At 43.8% G+C, this 21,014-nt stretch overlaps 1 protein-coding gene across 1 annotated transcript in view; it reads left to right on the forward strand.

Annotated features, from left to right (window-relative positions):
* LOC134910143 (solute carrier family 22 member 2-like) overlaps positions 1-21,014 on the forward strand; it is a 176,230-nt gene that overhangs the window by 67,877 nt on the left and 87,339 nt on the right. Inside the window, exon 6 of the mRNA XM_063917833.1 lies at positions 19,503-19,609. Coding sequence (XP_063773903.1) covers positions 19,503-19,609 — 107 coding nt within the window. The remainder of the gene's footprint in view (positions 1-19,502; positions 19,610-21,014) is intronic.

Here is a 21,014-nt window from a genome sequence, read left to right on the forward strand (position 1 = left end):
CGGCACTCACATACATAAACAGCTTGCTCAGGTGCCAAGGTCGAAAGATACACAAAAGTCCAACAAATGACCGGAACTCGGAGACAGTAAGTGGTTCAATAGAGTAGCATATATTAGTCTGGAGACTGTCAACGTTTCGGGGCCCATAGCCCCATCGTCGGGACACACAAACAACCTAATACAAATCACAGAACAACATTTACTTACATAAATAGACACCAGATGTGAAAGTCACTGCTCACCGTCCAGCCCCAGGAGTCCCGCTCACCGCGCCGGCTTCCGTTCCCGCACTTCCGGTCCTGGCACAGCCTGTAGCCAAGGGAACCGCTTGTATGCGTTCCACTTGGCGGCACCATACGTTCCAGGGCTGTGTGGAGTACGTGCCACATCACAGCAGCAGGGACGCTAAAGGGGGGGCAAAATGAACAATGACATACATACATATAACCAAACAACAAACATTAAAAAGCCACCCACAATCTGATAAAGAACACTACATACACCCCCCTTGAAGGACCAAGAGCAATAGTGGTATACTTTAATTATATCCCAATAGCGATAGAGAACAGTATATAATATTCATAGTTTAAGCATAAATGCAATATATTATAGAGCAATCCTAGATTCTATACTAGTGAGTTCCAGTTAATTTTTTCATTAAGTTCCTTAGGGTAAGTGGTACCCAACCTAGAGATCCAGCATGCTTCTTTAACAAGTAGGGCCTTAGATCTATTGCCACCCCTAAGGGACAACGGAACATGATCAAACATAAAATAATGGAGGGAGTCCAAAGTATGGCCAGCCTGTTTAAAATGCCTGGCGACCTGTTGATCCACAGGCCTACCTTCTAGGATCAATTTGATGGCCGACCTGTTTGCCCAATATAATATAGCCCGCATGGGCAAACAATAGCATAGACTACAAATGTGGTAGAACAAGTAAGTACAAACCGAATTTCAAATCTCCTATGGCCATGAGGATGTTTGAAGGCTTTACAGGTAAACATGTATTTACATGTAGTACAACCACTACAGCAGTAACATCCTGGAGGTTTATAGTATACATTCAGGATCTGGGGCATACCCATCCCTGTGATATCTGTTTTAACAAACCTATCACGGATATTCCTACCCCTACGGAATGACATAAGTGGGGCAGTATGGCGTAAAGCTTTCAAATCAGGGTCAGAAGATACAATCGGCCAGTCGGCCACAAGGCCTTAGTAGCACGTTTAACGATAGGGCTGGAGGTGGAAAAATCACTAGGGAAAGGAATATGTTTACCTAGGTCCCTCTTGGCTGGATCTAAAAGGGCTTGTCTTGACATGTTAAGAACCTCATCCTTTTAGGTCTTCAAAGTATGGGGATTATATCCATGCGCTATAAAATTACCAATAAGCGAATCCAGGTCATCAGAAAGTTTAGACCTGTCACTCGCAATACGGGCAACCTCATCATTTGGGAGTGGGGCAAACCAACCTTCAGAGATTCTGGATGATGGCTGGAGGCCATCAAAAAGGAGTTGTGGTCTGTCGGTTTATGAAAAACCTTAGCGGCCAAATGGCCATGCTCAAGCATGATGTTAACATCTAAGAAATGGATTTCTTAGATGTTAAAGTAAGCTTGATGGGGGACTCACGTAAGTTGATATTATTCATAAGATCCACAAAGGAGGGGGCGTGGCTTGGAGGCAGATCCAGGCAGTTGTACAGTGCTGGAACTCCTGCCTCAGGCACTTATATTTCGATAATTTGCTGCCACTACCTGCACATCACGTTCGTTTCTACACCCCCATACCACACCTATATTGGGTAGAGTAGTCTGCGGAGCCGGCGGGTGCCTCCTGCACCCGTGCAGGTTGCGGCCTACCTACCCGCCTGAAGCAGGGGGCTCAATTTCCCCTCAGACCCAGACCGGAAGTGGAGCACTAGCATCCCGATGCGGATATCCTTTTTCATTGCAACTCACACACAACGGTAGACACTTTATTCTTCAAAGACCAGCGGAATTGCCTACCTTCCTATTCTCGCTCGGCCTACAACCGCTGAAACTTCCAGATTGGGAAGCGTTCCATGGTCAGGTGGAACTCCCACCAATTCCATCTAAGGATGACCTTTGGCAGCAATCCTCTACCTGGAGCAGAAGGCGCAAATCTCCACTTCGATCTCAACGTACGGAAGTACCCTGAACTCTTCTACTGCTCCTACAAGACACCGTATTATTACTAACTCTTACTTCTTAACATGACATATATATGTTTTACCTACCACATTTCAATCGGTAGTTAGTTATTAATACTTATTCTGCTTCTGCTTCGAAGTCTGATGTTTCGCTTGGAGGCTGTGTGTTTTTCTTTTTACTTTTTACGGTCTCTGCATTATTCAGGTTCATTCTTTTTACCATTGTTTATGTTTATGTTGAGAGTTTCCTTATAACGGATATCCAGCTATATACAAGTTTATTTCTTTTTTTATTCATGTTATAATATTTTGTCGTCGGGGTCACGGGCCCCCCTTTACCCCCTAGTTCACTGCATTTCTGAGATTATTGGACCTGAAGCTGGCTGGATACCACTCTTGGCCCAATTGCAGCGTACTCCTCGGAATTCTTTGAATTCTGTGATTTCATTTTTCCATCGTTTGAATTGTATTTTTTGTTGTATTATGTTTCTTTTGCTCACTCTCTTCCTCTTTCCCCCTTTTCTATTTTCTTCCTGAGAACCGGGGAACCGACTCACTCCTACATACCTCACCGTACTCACACCCACTTTTGGCGGAACAAAATAATCTGAAGATTGTCACTTTTAATGTTAAAGGGCTAAACATCCCTGAGAAAAGATCGAAATTACTCAAATGTCTCCGGGAGGATAGGGTCAACATTGCCCTTATCCAGGAAACACATTTTAAATCTAGGAATTCCCCTTCACTTAAATATCATTACTACCCACATATTTTTACGTCAAACATTGGGAGTGGCGATCTTAATAGCTAGGCATCTCCCTATCACAGATGTTGCTTCTCACAAACTGGCGGAAGGGAGGGGCTTATTGGTCACGTGTCAGATCTATAATCAGCCTTATTCCTTTCTGAATATTTATGTCCCTAATACCAAACAACCGTCCTTTATCTCTTCTATACTGGAATCTGCAGAACCCCTATTGAGAGGGATAGTGGTAATGGGAGGAGATCTGAATTGGCATCTAGATCCGACAAAGGACACCTCTAACAAGTCTTCACATAGACCTGGGAAGGAGTACAGACGGTTGAGACGCACCCTGTTAGATCACCAACTAATGGATGTTTGGAGATTGTCCCATCCGACTGCTTTAGACTACACCTTTTTTTCCTATGCACATCAAACCTATTCCAGGATAGACTACTTCAGAGGCGTCACTTACTTTTAAAACACCCGGTGCGGTCGAAAGGGGGCGTGGATTCGTGGAAGGGGGCGTGGCTTCGCGTCTCAACCCCGTTTTTGGCACATTGTGGGTCCGGGGGATGCGGGCTTCACCCGGAGACTGCTGCATCTGCAGTGCTGGCTTCTGCACTGTGACAGGAGCTGGGTTGCAGCATCCAGCTCCTGCCACTGAGCAGGAGCCGGCACTTTGGTGTCACCCCACAGAGGGTAACACCCGGGTGCGGGGCGCACCCCCCGCACCCAAGTTGTGACGCCACTGGACTACTTGTTCCTAAATCATCACTACCTACATCTCCTTACTGATGTTTCTATAGGTGCAATCACTTGGTCCGACCATGGCCCAGTTTTCCTACAACTCTCACTCCCTCAGCCTACTCAGAAACAATGGAATTGGCGTTTAATGACACTCTTCTACAAGACCCCTACAGCAAATCACACCTTGACTCGGCTATTGACACAAATATTGCCACTAATGATCTAGATGATATTTCTAAATTGTCAGTGTGGGAAGCCCACAAATGTGTTCTAAGAGGTATTTGCATTCAACTGGGTTCTTTGTTGAAAAAACAGAACACTCAGAAGAAAGCAGACCTACTTGCCAAAATTAAATCGCTGGAACCGGCCCACAAACAATCTAGATCCCCCACTTACTGTATGGAGCTTGAGGAAGCGCGTGCCTCCCTTAATAGCCTTCTTCGGGATCAACTTAAGCTCTCTTTGTCAGCGTCCGGAGTCTTAACAGTACGCTGGGGCCGCGGGGCAGGCTTCCTTGGCGATGTGTGGGCAGTGGCGGAGGTGGGCTGCAGCGCCGGATCCGTGGGCAGCAGTACCTCCTCGGGCAAATCTCAGCTGCCGGATCCTCAAACTTTGCTAGACGTGACAGTAAGCACTGGCATCATGGATTCGATGGGTGATCAGGCCTCAGGAGGGGATTCAACTGCAGATATCTGGTCTCGCTTAAGTAAGCAGGAGGCCACACAATCTCAAATCGTGCAGTTCATGCAGAGTATGTCCGAACGTCTCGATTCTCTCTGTGTTGCCATGACGGCCTCTCAAGTATCTACACCTGCTCCCACATTAGCACCTCCGGTCCCGCTTCCTCCTGTACCAGTACCACTTCCACGGTTGCATTTGCCACCTCCCAGTAAATTTGATGGGAATCCAAAACAATGCCGCGGGTTTCTTAACCAGTGCGAAATCCAGTTCGAACTACAATTCGCCAACTTCCCATCAGCATGAACCAAAGTAGCTTATATAATTTCTTTACTTACCGGGCAAGCGTTGGAATGGGCTTCACCATTGTGGGAGAGGATGGATCCCATCTTATCTAACTATCCAGAATTCGTGGCCACCTTTAGAAGAATCTTCGACGAACCGGGCAGGACTTCTGCCGCCTCATTGGAGATCCTGCACCTGCGTCAGGGCACGCATACGGTCAGTCAGTATGTGATCCAGTTTCGCACCCTTTCCTCAGAACTGAACTGGAATGAGGAGGCTCTCATTGCAACTTTCTGGAGCGGTCTCTCCGAAAAGATCAAAGATGCCCTTGCAAATCAGGACGTACCTGATAATTTGGATAAACTAATTTCTTTACGCAATAAGTTAGACCTAAGGTTCAGAGAATGCTGTATGGAGAGGTTGCGGTCAGATTGCCCTAAGCCTAGAGTTGTTCTTCCACCAACACCATCATCACCAACTGCGGAAGAACCCATGCAGATTAATCGCTCCCGCCTCTCCAATGAAGAACGTCAGAGACGGTGACAAGGGAACCTCTGCCTGTATTGTGGTGCATCTGATAACTTTGTTAAAACTTGCAATCTACGTCCGGGAAATGCCCGCTCCTAGTTTGTGCTGGAGAGGTCAAGCTAGGAGAATTCTCAGAATTACATACCAAGAAAGAGTCTGTCCTGTTAACCCAATTGGAGATCCCTTCTTCTTCTCTTCTCATCCATGCACTACTCGACTCTGGAGCCACCGAAAGCTTCATTACATCAGCTCTGGTCAAACGATCTGGAATACAAACGGTTCCTTTGGATCATAACATTTCTGTTACCGCAGTGGATGGAAGTTATATCCCTGAGGGTATTATATCCTTTCATACTATTCCTCTCAAGATGAAGGTCGGAGTTCTCCATTCAGAAAAAATCTCTTTCCTTGTAATTCCTAAAGCCTCTCATGAACTAATCCTAAGGTTTCCATGGTTAATCAGACACAATCCCCACATAGATTGGCAAACTATGGATGTTCTCTCTTGGGGACAAGACTGCTTTCAGAACTGTTTACCTTCAGTTAGACATCTCTGTTCTTCCAGCCCTTCCAGCCTTCCTGTGGAGTACCAAGCTTTTCAAGATGTTTTTAGTAAGCATGGGGCGGACACCTTGCCTCCGCATCGTACTTGGGATTGTCCCATTGAGCTAGTACCTGGTAAGACTCTTACCCGAGGTCGAATTTACCCTCTCTCACTTCCCGAGACATTTGGAGAAAGGGTTCATCAGGTCTTCTACATCTCCGGCCGGAGCAGGGTTTTTCTTTGTCAAAAAGAAGGATGGGGGGTTGCGGCCCTGTATTGACTATAGAGGTCTCAATGACATAACAGTTCAGAACAGATATCCGTTACCTCTGATTCCAGAACTGTTCGACCGTGTTAAAGTAGCTACTGTATTTACTAAGTTGGACTTACGGGGGGCCTACAATCTTATACGTATTCGCCCAGGGGATGAATGGAAGACGGCATTAAATACCCGCGACGGCCATTACGAATACCTGGTAATGCCTTTTGGCCTATGTAACGCCCCAGCCGTCTTTCAAGAGTTCGTTAACGAAATCTTCAGAGATCTCCTTTACGACTGCTTGGTAGTGTATCTGGATGACATCCTCATTTTTTCTAGCGATCTGAAGACCCATCGGGAACAAGTCAAAGAAGTGTTAACTCGTTTACGAAGGAATCAGTTATTCTGTAAGTTAGAGAAGTGCACCTTTGAAGTACCCACGATTCCATTCCTCGGTTACATTCTTTCAGGGCAGAGGTTACAGATGGACCCCGCTAAAGTCCAGGCGATTCAGTATTGGGCGCTTCCAGCTACCCTTAAAGGAATTCAGTGTTTCCTGGGGTTTGCTAACTTCTACCGAAGATTCATTCAAAATTATTCTTCTATCATAGCTCCTATAACTGCATTAACTAGGAAGAGAGCCGATCCTGCCAAGTGGTCTCCTGAGGCTTTGGAAGCTTTTTCATCTTTAAAGGAGGCCTTCACGACTGCTCCAGTTCTTCGACAACCCGATCTCAGCCGTCCGTTCTTGGTGGAGGTTGATGCCTCTACTGTGGGAGTGGGAGCAGTATTATCCCAGCTTTTCGAGGACAAGAAGGTCCATCCTTGTGCGTTCTTCTTGCAAAGATTCTCCCCCGAAGAACAGAATTATGCTATTGGGGAACAGGAATTACTGGCAATTAAGTTGGCCTTTGAGGAGTGGTGGTATTTGTTGGAGGGAGCTCAGCATCCAATTTCGGTGACCACGGATCACAAGAACCTCCTGTATCTACAGTCAGCCCGATGTCTGAACCCACGCCAAGCAAGATGGGCACTCTTCTTTACCCGTTTTAATTTTAAACTCAGTTACCGACCAGGTTCCCTCAACAAAAAGGCAGATGCATTATCTCGCTCCCTAAGTTCAGAAGAACCCTCTGACCGTTCAAAAGAGCAATTTATCCTGGAATCCACCTCTTTTTCTGCAACTAATACCTCTCCACTTCCTCCTCCAGGGAAGATCTTCGTTGCACCAAATCTTCGCAAAAAACTTCTTACATGGGCTCACTCCTCCTCCTTCATGGGCCATGCGGGCGGTCCTAAGACACTTAAAATCATTCAGCGCTCCTACTGGTGGCCTCATCTCAGGACTGATGTTCAGGAATTCGTAGCTGCCTGTCCAAAATGTGCTCAGCATAAAAGTCCCAAAGGTCCACCAGCTGGGTTACTCCATCCTTTGCCGGTACCACTAAGACCATGGACGCATATTTCTATGGAATTTATTACAGATTTACCTACGTCTGGTGAGCGGAACACCGTATGGGTCATAGTTGACCGATTCTCTAAAATGGCACACTTTGTTCCTCTGGCTAATCTTCCATCTGCATCCCAGTTGGCAAAATTGTTTATAGCAGGGGTCTTTCGACTCCATGGTCTACCACAGGAAATCATGTCTGATAGAGGTCCTCAATTTGTGGACAAGTTTTGGAGATCCCTATGTTCTGATCTTGGCGTGAAATTAAACTTCTCCTCAGGATATCATCCCCAAACGGATGGTCAAACAGAGAGAGTGAACCAGGATCTGGAGACTTTTCTACGTTTATTCATGTCCTCCTCACAGGACGACTGGCTGGACTTCCTCCCATTCGCAGAATTTGCCCATAACAATCTTTATCACTCTGCCACAAAATCTTCTCCATTCTTCATTAATTATGGTTAGTTCCTGACTTCCAACTTCTGCCTACGCTCGAGGTTTCTGCCGCAGAGTCAACACTTCGACAATTTACTGAAGACTGGAAACAAGTTCACAAGACTTTGCTCAAGGCATCCAAGAGATTTAAGATCTATGCAGATCTGAAACGAAAAGCTGTACCAAGCCTTAAGGTAGGAGATCGGGTTTGGGTTTCCACACGTAACCTAAGATTAAAGGTTCCTACAAAAAAGTTTGCTCCCAGATTTATTGGGCCTTACCCAATCAAAAAAATGTTGAATCCTGTGGCTTACAAAGTGAAATTACCTCCGCAGTTAAGAATTCCTAATGCATTTCATATTTGTCTCTTAAAACCATTGGTACTTAATCGGTTCAGAGCCGCTGTGCTTAAATCACCCAAGATCCAATCAGAACATGGAGACGAATTTGAGATTCACAAGATCCTCGATTCTCGCAGACGTTATGGTCGCATCCAGTACCTTGTTGATTGGAAGGGGTATGGGCCAGAGGAGAGATCTTGGATAGATGCAGAGGATGTCCATGCTCCAAGACTTCTTCGGACATTTCATGCCAAGTTTCCAACTAAACCACATAGGTGTCCGGAGTCCACCCGCAAAGGGGGGGTACTGTCAGCGTCCGGAGTCTTACCGGTACGCTGGGGCCGCGGGGTTGGCTTCCTTGGCGATGTGCGGGCAGTGGCGGAGGTGGACTGCTGCGCCGGATCCGTGGGCAGCAGTAGCGGCGGTGAGGGGGTCCGCTCGTGGCAGCGGGACGCCGCTACAGCGGGTCGCTCTTGCTGAGCCGTTGCTAGGAGACATGGGGCAATGAGCATTGTGGCTTTGCAAAAAGGTCTGCATTACTGGGCGCCGCCATGTTGGAGACCAAGTTTTAAGCATAGTTCCTGTTTCCTGTTTCTTCCAGCCAATCCAGGGGAAGCTCTCCCTATAAAAGGGGGCTGGTTTAGGACAGGGATGCCAGTGCTTCAAGTTACAACCCTGTTGTAGGTGCTTTAGCCTGTGCTCCCAGGATTCCTGCTGTATTCTGGTTCCTCCTGATCCTGCTTGCTCGGTTCTCTGTTGCTGCTGCAGCCCTGCCGTTTCTAGCCTGCTACTGCCTGTGGAAGCGCTCCTGGAAAACCCGGTCCAGTAAGACTCTTTGGGCACAGTCGGCCCCGGGTCTTCTGCCTCGTCTTTCAAGCCACACTCCACAGATCTCCTTCACCAGCCACGCCTTTGTACCACCGACCACAGCCTGCAGATTATCTTCACCCTCGTTTTCCAAACCACAGTCAACAGTCCTTGTCTCAAGCCACGTCTTCAACCACCATCCAGAGTTCCACAGTTCATTAATCACAACCTCGTCTTTCAAGCCACAATCCGCAGTTCTTTATCCGCAATTACGTTCCTAAACCATCGTGCTCCAGCCTCGGTTCTCTACCTCAACCCTGTACATAATAAATACTTTCCATTGACTCTCAAACTCACCTACGTTCTTCATTGCTCCGTGTCCCATGCGAAGGAACTATATCCAGCCCCCTCATCTTGTTCATTCACAGCCTGCTACCTCCTCGGGCAAATCTCAGCTGCCGGATCCTCAAACTTTGCTAGATATGACACTCTTATAGCAAATGTTGGAGTCGTTACTACCAATAGGGCAACAAACCTGGGAGACTTCTGGCACAGACTCTTCATGAACGGAGGGCCACTATATTCATACACTATCAAAGACGACCTCAGTCGGACTCATAATGACACGGCATCGATAGCCGAGACATTCAAAGGATACTACTCCAAGCTTTACAACCTTTCCAGTAGTTTAGACACTTCAAATTTGGAATCTTCTAAGATGTCGATCTCAAATTATCTAGAGTCGATAGATTACCCCACTCTGACGCAAGGTGAGGCGGAATTTCTTGATGAACCTTTCCTTGTTGAGGAAGTGGTAAAAGCTATTGAATCTTCCCCGGCAGGTAAAAGTCCAGGCCCCGATGGATATACCACTGCATATTATAAAGCGTTCAAAGATAAACTTGCCCCTCTCCTTACACGCGCTTTCAATTCCATTTCTGATACAACACATTTCTCAGCATCTACACTGGAAGCCAACATCACAGTTCTTCCCAAAGATGGCAAAGACCCAAGTTTGGGTCCCAGCTATCGTCCCATTTCATTACTGAATGTTCGCCAAATTAATTTCTAACCGCTTCAAATTATTTCTTCCAACATTGATTCATGGAGATCAGGTCAACTTCGTCCTGGGGAGAGAAGCCAAAGACAACACTACTAAAGTCATAAATATGATGCATTACGCGCTTCAATCCCCAACTCCTTCAATATTGATTTCCACAGACGCTGAAAAAACTTTTGATAGGATTGATTGGGAATTCATGATGGGCATTCTACGACACCTGGGGCTTGGTCGTACCTGTCTCCATAGAATCATGGCCCTATACGACTCCCCAACAGCGAGAGTCAAGGTTAACGGTTCACTTTCTGACCGATTTGGATTTTCCAATGGCACTAGGCAGGGTTGTCCCCTTTCTCCTTTACTATTTGTATTATGTATAGCGGCTCTAGCTAGGGCGATACGATTGAACTCGAACATCTTGGGCTTAAAGTTGGGTGAACACGAAGACAAACTTGCCTTATTCGCAGATGATCTACTGGCGTTGATATCTGAGCCTGTTCTCTCCCTCCCAAATTTGGTTGCAGAATTTTATAAATTCAAAGAGCTGTCCAATTTTAAAATTAACTATTCCAAATCGGTCGTCATGAATCTTACTACCCTGACATCTGTGGCTGACAACCTGATACATTAATTTTCCTTCTCTTGGAGCGACACCAAATTAAAATATTTAGGAATACAAATTCCCAAAGACCTTTCTCAATTATTTTCCTTAAACTATCTCCCATTGTTAAATTCTTTACGATCAGACTTTCAGAAATGGCGTTCTTTACATCTATCCTGGTTTGGTAGGATTAATGCGGTAAAAATGAACTCCCTTCCAAAAATTCTATATTTTCTTCAGACTCTTCCCATCCACATCCCCACCATATGGCTCCAGGCAATTCAAAGTCTTATACATACATTTGCTTGGGGAAGATCTCGCACAAGATTCAAGCATGATATTCTCTTCAGACGGAAACACATGGGGGGCATGCAGCTTCCTCATATCCCCGTTTATTACCAGGCCATACTTTTAAACCGGTTCTAGATTGGTCTCGTGCAAAAGACATCAAACTCTGGGTCTCCTTAGAAGAAAAAAGCTTTGCCCACTATATTGAGATAGTCCCATGGTTACCTAACCTACCAAGAATTGACCATCCCACTATTTCCCCTACTCTTGCTATGTGGAGGAAACTGCGTTTACTTCCACACATTTCCTCCAAATTGTCACCCCTGACTTCCTTCCTTTACAACTCTGACTTCCTCCCAGGTCTTCACACTACCTCATTTAAATTGTGGGCGGAGTCAGGGATTTTTAGAGTGGGCCAAATGATTGGCCCAGGAGGCCCATGTTAATTTTCTGACATCCAATCACTGTGGTCCCTTCCACACTCTGAATTCTGGAAGTTCTTGCAATTACGTCATTTTCTGATCTCACTTGGTAAACACTCCAAACTATCAAGAAATCTCACACATTTTGAACAACTATGTACGGACCCTAAACCTCCTACACATGTTATTTCACAGCTCTATGCTAACATAATTGAGGGTTTTTTTGTCAGCCCCCCCTCATTTGAGGCGGCATGGGAGAAAGATCTACAGGGCTGATTTCTGACCTGGATTGGGGGGCGATATTTTGCAACTCCCAAGCTAGCTCAATGTGCTTGGCTACTCTAGAGACTCTCTATAAGATCATATACCGATGGTATAGGAGCCCAGTGGTATTGCATAAAATGTTCCCTACAATACCCAACTCTTGCTGGAGATGTAGGTCATATGTAAGTAGCTTTTTACATATTTGGTGGGAATGCCCGGCACTCATTATCTTTTGGGCTGATGTATTTACATGTACTGAAGCAATATTGAAAGGTGATATACCCAAAGATCCGGGATTCTGGTTACTAAATATTACCACTGCAGATGCTAAGACGTACAAACATTCGACATTCCGACATCTCAGTAATGTGGCTAAAGCGGTTATTCCCATGCTGTGGAAATCAACAAGGGCCCCTTCAATGAGAGATTAGTTTAAGAGGGTAGACTACTACATGGAGATAGAGGATATTATTATGTTTACAAGGGGCAATGTTTCTGAATTTTCCGCAACATGGTCCCCTTGGCTGGAATTCAAAACTACTTTGTTATACCGGCACTATGTTGCTGGTGTCCACTCCTCTGCTCCATCTGGTAGTTGATCATATAATTTCCATGCGACTCTGTTTGCAGATGCTACTATAGCTATTCTTTTTCGATTCTGTTTTATTGGTCTTTTGGAGTTCCCGGTTCTCAAGACCCCTTACTTTCCCCTCTTCCTTTTTACTGTCCTTGTTTATTTTTCTTTCTCTCTTGCTGGGTCTTGACCCAGTATGTTCTTTTCTTCCTATCATCCTCACTATTACTGTTTTCTACTATTCTAAAACAAAAATATACACGAATTCGGTTTGATGTCAAATATCGATTTTATTATTGTAAATGATTGTTCTTTATTGACCTGAATTTAATAAAAACAGTTTATACAAAAAAGATCCACAAAGGAATCTTCTCCACCACTCCACAACATAAAAATGTCGTTGATGTAACGACAATACATAGGACTCTGCCCCTTAATCACCGGGTTACTGAAAAACATCTCAAATTCTTGCGCAAACATAAAAATATTGGCATACGACGGGGCTACAGAGGACCCCATTGCACAACCCTTCTGTTGTAAAAAAAAAAGACCATCAAACAAAAAATAATTTCTATTGAGGGTCAACTCAAGTAACTTAAGAATTAAGTAATGATCAAATAGCACTGGAGAGAGTTCCAAGAACTCCTTCATGGCTTGCAAGCCACCAGCATGGGGGATTACTGTATAGAAGCTGCATACATCAAGGCAGCAGAGTAACGTCCCTTTTGGTAATTCAGTGCAGGATTCAATTTTCTTCAGAAATGAAGTAGTGTCTTTAAGGAAAGTTTCTTGATTCAACAGAAGTGGTTGAAGTATTGAATCTAGTAGTTGGGCCACAGGGCAATAGATGGAATCAGGGGCAGAGATGATAGGATGACCAGGAGGTTTTGATGGATGTTTGTGGAGTTTAGGGAGTGTATACAGAACCGGTACCTTCGGGTATTTAACACAAAGTGCTTTAACCACTTTAACTGGTATTTTCCCATCAATTTTAGCAGAATCAAGAATTCCTCCAAGTTCTCTCTTAAAGGATATAGTAGGGTCTGACGGCAGTTTCAAATACACTTCCGTGTCGGCTAATTGTGAATATATCTCATCTCTGTAGTATTGAATATCCAATACAACGATGGCACTGCCGTTATCAGCGGGCCTGATGATGATGTCATCATGGGATTCCAGTTTATTGAGAGCCTGAATTTCTGCTTGAGATAAATTAAATTTCATTTTAGACGAGGCCGATGTGTATTTTGAAATAGAGTCATCCAGTAGTCGGTGGAAGGATTTCAGTAATGGATTCGTCAATACAGGATCAAACATAGAGCTAGATGATCTTTTTTAAAAATTTGAGAAAATGGAAGAGTCCAAAATAGAAGGTGCATTTTGGAAGTATTCTTTCAAACGTAACTTCCGAGAAAATGAATGCAGATCTCGTGTCAATTGAATTGATCGTGCAAATCAGTAGGAACGAATGCTGAGTCCTTTACTAAGGACTGCAACTTCAGCTTCGTCCAGATGGCATTGGTACAAGTTAAAGATCAGCAATTCTTTCTCTGGGTGACGGCTCTGACCCCTTTAGTTCTGGCCACCCCGGTTGGTGACAGAGTTTTTACAGAGTTGGTGATATCTCGTGAGGTACCCCCTAAAGTGCCAGCCACAGTAGTTGTTGATTCATCAATTTCGGAAGTTGCAAACTCACTATCGGAGCTTGATTTATAGGGATTATTACTGGAATTGTCGAATTTCTTATGCCAAGGTCTTTTTATTTGTGGGCGTCGTCCACTGTTTTTGGAGGAGTCCCCCTGACAGCCACCTATAGACTTGGTTATCTTCATAATCGGTATCCACCGTGAATTGTTCACTTTTCTTAAATTTAAGCAAGTCCCATTTATATTGGAGACATTGTGTTTCCAGTTTCTGAATCCAATGCTGAGCTATATCCTCTTCCAGGGTTTGCAAATGATCTTTGTTAAAAAAATAAATTTTAGATCTTGTCTGTAACAATTCTATTTGCCTCCTCAATAACCAGTATCATTAAATTAAAGGCACATTTATTTAGGATAGCAATCCATTTACGTACAAAATCTGGATTACTACGTTCAATTGTGGGGATATTCTGGACTCTGAATCCGCGAGGAATCTTATGTTCGTGGAAATATTCCGATAGAGACACTCCATGTTGTAAATAATAAATTTCACTGCATTTAAGTCTCCATATCTGATTAAATAGATCCTCCACATTGGATGTTTCATCTGTGTCTACCACCGCCTCTTTAAATAAAATCTGAATAATCTCTGCTTCAGAGAAACTGAACGTCTCACCCTGATCTATGACCCTGTTTATCCAATAACACGGGATATCAGAGGTGGGTGTTGCTGTGCTCTCCATCAGTGTGAGTGGTAACAATTAGAAGTAATAAGGTGCCAATATGCAAGGTTAACGTAAAGTTCCAGGGACATCAACCAGGAAAAAGACTCAGTAAGGTCAGGGTGCCATGCAACGTGTGCTGAGCCAAGCACATAAACAAGCATCCAGAAGCAGCCGGCACTCACATACATAAACAGCTTGCTCAGGTGCCAAGGTCGAAAGATACACAAAAAATTACCGGCACTCGGAGACAGTAAGTGGTTCAATAGAGCAGCATATATTAGTCCGAAGACTGTCAATGTTTCGGGGCCCGTAGCCCCGTCATCAGGACACATAAACAACCTAATACAAATCACAGAACAACATTTACTTACATAAATAGACACCAGATGTGTCTATATCCCAGAAAGGTAAGTATCAAATATGGGTGCAGGGGCCCGTGTGCATCACACATTGCACCCATTATAGAAACGCCAATGTGGTTGCTGAATACAACTGGAGTGACACTTATTTACCATATATATATATATATATATATATATACACATACATTACAAACACAGTGCCCCCAAGACTTTGACAACATCACCGCACATTACTCAAAACCTACCTGTTTATTCAAGTATTTCACTAATGTCCCTTTAGTTCTTAAAAAACATAAAACCCAAATGCTTAGTTCTCTTCTCTGCTAAGCTTGTTTTGTATGTTGTGTTTTTTAAACACACGTGTACTGCACTTTGAGTCCTTAGGCATAGCAGGGGTGGTGATGTAGTGTTGAATGGGTCTGGCAACGAAAATGGGGGGGTGTTCAGGGCGGCCATGTGACGTCAAAATGACCACCCTGCACCTACCTTCAATTGTATTGTGATCGCATTGCTGCCAGGTATTTGCATGCTGGGCAGCCTTGTACTGTGCTGGGTGGCCCCCATCAAGCGATCGTAAGCAGTTGCAGTTTTACTAAAATAGCAAAACTGCATCTGAAGCTGAATGAGGTCCTTGATCTGTAACACAACTTGGTCTATATCCTTAATGGCTTACATGCTAATTTTACAAATACAATCACAAACAATTAATTCATTTACTTTAAGCCTTGTTCAATTAATTGTGAAACACTAATAAAGGTTAAGGCATTACTCTTAATAGACAGACTGCTATCGTATTTAGAGAAAGACTCTTCGGCAACTATCGATGAACATGCATGGAAATAACGCCACTCAATATCTTGAGCATAAAGAGGTTTCTTTCATATTATCCCTTTGACTTTTGTTTATAAATCTCACTGGCTTTTTTAACTATTTTGGTGAGACTGTTGTTCAAGTCCTTCCATCTTACATTAATGAGCGCCAACAAATGCACAATAGTCAGAGGGCGGGATGTACTAACCCTGGACCTCATTCAGCTTGGATCGCTATTGAGACAGAAATTGTGATTTTCTCAGAACTGCCTCGGCTACAAAATGCATGTGAAGAGCCGCCCAGAAAGGTAAAAGACGCCCAAAATGCATTTGTAAATTTAAGTATGCATTTGCATAATTGTGATGCATAAGCAGAAATCCAGTACCATCGACAATTCCGTTGACCCATGCACACGCAGGATATATGCGGCTGCTGTCACAGCGGCACCATGTTTTTATCACAGCAATCGCAGCTGATGTCAGATGTGCGCCCCGAAAACTGCCATGACATGTCTACATTTTCCCATCCACTCCCCACAAAAGCCATGTAACCTCCCAAAAACAACCACTTCCTGGCAATCACTATGCGATCGCACTTTGCTGGGCCTGCAATTGCATTTTGGCCTTCATACATGCACAATGCGGTCACAGCGCATGCGCAGTCGTCCGATAATCGCCCTTTGGGTTTAGCACCGGTCCATGGACTTCCGGGGTTTATGACCCAGGAGTCCATCTGCACATGCACAGAATGATTGAGAGGAATTAGTTTGCACAGGCTGTCTTATCTTTATTTTAAGACTGTTAATTAGCAGAAAGACTGTCTCCCCAAGTTAATATGTTGTCCACTGGTTAGTTCTAACAAATGGGGGATGCTACCACGGACATGCAATAAACAAATGGAAAACTGAGAAGGAAAAGGAAATGTCCTAGAGGTGGTGCACATAACGAATAGTATAGATATTACAATAAAACTTTTATTAATATTTAAGAGAGTGGTTAAAAAGCAAAAATAGGGTTCAAAATTAGAGTGAATAATAAGGAATGAAAAGTATGTTAAAAAAGAGGCACTAGGGGGGTCATTCCGAATTGATCGCTCGCTGCCGATTTTCTCAGCGCAGCGATCAGGTGAAAAGAAATGCATTTCTGTGCATGCGTATGCCCCGCAACGCGCACACGCGACGTACGGGTACAAAGCTCTTTGTGGTTGTGCTCAGGTTCTAGTGAAGTTTTCCTTCGCACTGGCGGCCGCAAGAAGATTGACAGGAAGGGGGCGTTGCTGGGTGTCAACTGACCGTTTTCAGGGAGTGTTTGCAAAAACGCAGGCGTGTCTGAAAAAACGCAGGCGTGGCTGGGCGTTCGCTGGGCGGGTGTATGACGTCAAATCCGGACACGAATAGGCTGAAGTGATCGCAAGCACTGAGTAGGTTCAGAGCTACTCTGAAACTACACAAACTGTTTTTGCAGAGCTCGGCTGCACATGCGTTCGCACTTCTGCTAAGCTAAAATACACTCCCCAGTGAGTGGCGGCATAGCGTTTGCACGGCTGCTAAAACTAGCTAGCGAGCGAGCGATCAACTCCAAATGACCCCCTAGGTGCTTGATGGCTCCATTAACGTTACATATAAATAATGATTCAAGGTGTACTTTTGTTCAATCTATATAATCTCTAGTTAAGTCGCTGGAGAAGCAAGTTAGCGAAACGCCGCGTTGGTGGTTGCACCAGTGTGCCAAAATGTGCTACAGTTACAGTACGAATGTGATTAATGTATATAGGCCCTCATTCCGAGTTGTTCGCTCGCAAGCTGCTTTTAGCAGCTTTACACACACTAAGCCGCCGCCTACTGGGAGTGAATCTTAGCTTCTTAAAATTGCGAACGAAAGATTCGCAATATAGCGAAAAGACATCTCTGTGCAGTTTCTGAGTAGCTTGAGACTTACTCGGCATCTGCGATCAGTTCAGTGCTTGTCGTTCCTGGTTTGACGTCATAAACACACCCAGCTTTCGCCCAGACACTCCTCCGTTTCTCCAGCCACTCCCGCGTTTTTCCCAGAAACGGTAGCGTTTTTTCGCACACACCCATAAAACGGCCAGTTTCCACCCAGAAACACCCACTTCCTGTCAATCACATTACGATCACCAGAACGAAGAAAAAACCGTGAGTAAAATTCCTAACTGCATAGCAAATTTACTTGGCGCAGTCGCACTGCGGACATTGTGCATGCGCATTTGCGACTAATCGCTCCGTTGCGAAAAAAAAATAACGAGCGAACAACTCGGAATGACCCCCATAAAACGGAGACATCAGAAAATGTGTTAAATGATGTGTTTATAACATTATCCATAAGTCCGTAGGGCATCTGTACTTCATATTTGCATTGACAAGCATTAGGCTGTTAGTAATACCTACTTAGTATTCAAATACCAAGAATACACTGCAAATATCTATCTTCTATTTCATATTCTCACAGACAAGTCAATTTTCCCTCTAGTAATCCTTGTTTCAGAATGATAAGGGACAACAAACAATGAGACTATGGGCTTAATTCAGAACTGACTGCAAAAGCAAAATCTTTCTCTGATGGGCAAAACCATGTTGCACTGCAGGGGGGAGGGGGGAGGGGGGGGCAGATATAACGTGCAGAGTGATTTAGATTTTGGTGGGTTATATTGTTTCTGTGCAGGGTAAATACTGACTGCTTTATTTACACTGCAATTTAGATTTCAGTTTGAACACACCCCACCCAAATCTAACTCTGTCTGCACATGTTATATCTTCCCCAAATGCACTGGCCACTAGAGAAAAATGTTGACGTTGCGATCAGGTCTGAATTAGTCCCTATAGCAGTAAGATTGGTCACCTTTATAGGAAAGGAAGAGGACCAGACAAGTAGTCTCCCTGAGTCAGGATACATTGTTAAAACATGGACACACCTGTTAATACACTATTTTCGTTTGTAAAAAAAATAGATTCAAACTAATTATTCACATATATTCATAGTTGGGAAATTACCTACATTCTTTTGAGGTAATTATAGTGGATGCATTATCACTACTTGTTTTTTTAACACACACCTCCTGCTCACATGTGTTAAAATAACTGTGACTCAAATGGAATGTGTCCATATACGTACAGTTTGATCAAGAAAGATACTTTGAATGTTTCACAGTGAGACACTCTTAATAATATATAATTTTTTCATAAATAACACATAGAGGTTGGTTCGTGAACATTGTTCTGAGGTGCAGATATTAATCCTGTTCCTAATTTTAGGAACATACGGCTATGCAGTATAATAAATCAATTTCACTTTTTAGACGCTCTCTAAACCAAATATTAATAAAAGTTATATTTTAATATCTATTCTATACTATTCATTATGTGCACCACTTTTAGGACATTTCTTTTTTCTTCTCAGTTTTCCATGCACAGAATGATGCAGCCGCTGCGGGGGGTGCTGGGAGGGATCCAACCGGTTCCTTCAGCTAGGAATGCGGAAAGAAGCCCATAGGCTTTTGCTAGCGTTACCCTCTACATCAGAGCCCTGGCTTCCAGGGCTTAGTGCATTTGGAAATGCAGTTAAAAACCCTGAAAACAGGGTTTTAACTACATTTTTGCTTTCGTATATCCTACCCAGAGTCTGACCTCTGTCAGTTTTCACTTAAAAGGCAACCATTTCAATGATATGACACAAGTCATTAAACTTGGCTTATTGAGTTACTATTGTAAACCATGTTGATGTATCCTTTCATTACAGAGTCTGACTGCAACTGAGGAATCTGGTGATAAGCAAATTCCATCTTTCACACATCTTGTCAAAACACCTCAAATTAGGAAACATACTTTTATTCTGATGTATGCCTGGTAAGGAACTCTATTAAAGTACATTGCTGTCAAACTGATTCTTATTGGGTAATAGTATAGGCCTCTCTGAGTCTTAAGTGTGAATCCAGGTACAAGGTGCAATTCTGATCTGTGGCAAAACCATGCTATTCTAAAGAGAGGACATTTTTAATGTGCAGTTTTAGAGGTGGGACAAAGGGTGTCCCATTGTAAAAGAAACACTTCTCAGTATTTGTGTACTGCATGCAGGGCCATAGAGAGCAGCACCGGGAACCCTGTACAGCATGGGAACATGGCCTAAATATGGGGTGGGTCCATCCCTCTAGAAAAATATACATCTAATAATAAATAATTACAAACTGCAAACTGTCCCCTCTTGCTCTGCAAGTGGGGTGGTGCTCTGATCAGAAAGAAGGGGGGAGGGGGGGTTTGAGGCATCTTACCTTGCGTGGCCTTGGAAGCAGGTGCCTCCTTCCCAGCCGCCGCCATCTTTCCAGTGAAGTTAGGGAAGATGATGCATGTATGGTAGAGAGCAAATACTCTGGCACCACGCTATAGTCTTTGCTTCCACTTTGCAGTGCCATCTTCTCGAAGTTGCCACTAGGAAGATGAAGCTGTGATCATTATATAGCAAGGACCCAATATATTATTTGTTTTTAAAGGACATTTGGGACATTTTCTATGCACCAGTTTAGCATCTGACTTGCAAATCACAACACCTCTAATGTGGTTCTCGAATAGAAACCATAGGATTAATCATACTGCGGTTTGGATGGTTAAAACTCTCACTACATCTCATGTGTGTGATTTGCAAACAACAAAGCTATGTAATAAAACAAACCTGCCAGGTGGTGTCTACCTGGCCGCATGTTCTGTATCTGAAGGTTCTTGGGTCTCAAAAACCCAAAGGCTAAATAAATATACGTAGTATCAAGGGTACTATAGTGGAAACTACTGAGGAGGAAATGGATTTAGGAGTCACTATTTCAAGTGACTTAAAGACAGGGAAGCAATGTAACAAAGCAATGAGAAAGGCAAGTCAGATGCTTGGTTGCATAGGAAAAGGAATCCGTAGAAGGAAAAAAGAAGTAATACTGCCACTGTATAGGTCATTGGTACGGCCTCATCTGAAATGCTGGGGTCAGTTCTGTAGGCCATATTTCCAGGAGAATATAAAATAAATACATTGGAGAGCATATAAAGAAGGGCAACTAAAATGGTACATGGTCTACATTACAAAACTTCTCTGGATGTTCTTAACATGTACAGTTTGGATCAGAGAAAATAAAGTGGGGACACAATAGAGATGTTCAAATACATCAAAAGTTTTAACAAGGTCCAGGAGAGAAACATTCTTGAAAGGAAAAGAACTATTAGAACATGAGGATATGCACTGACACTGCAGGGAGGTAGGTTCAGGGGAAAT

This window comes from Pseudophryne corroboree, chromosome 4 (assembly GCF_028390025.1).
Source record: "Pseudophryne corroboree isolate aPseCor3 chromosome 4, aPseCor3.hap2, whole genome shotgun sequence".
Lineage (NCBI taxonomy): Eukaryota > Metazoa > Chordata > Amphibia > Anura > Myobatrachidae > Pseudophryne > Pseudophryne corroboree.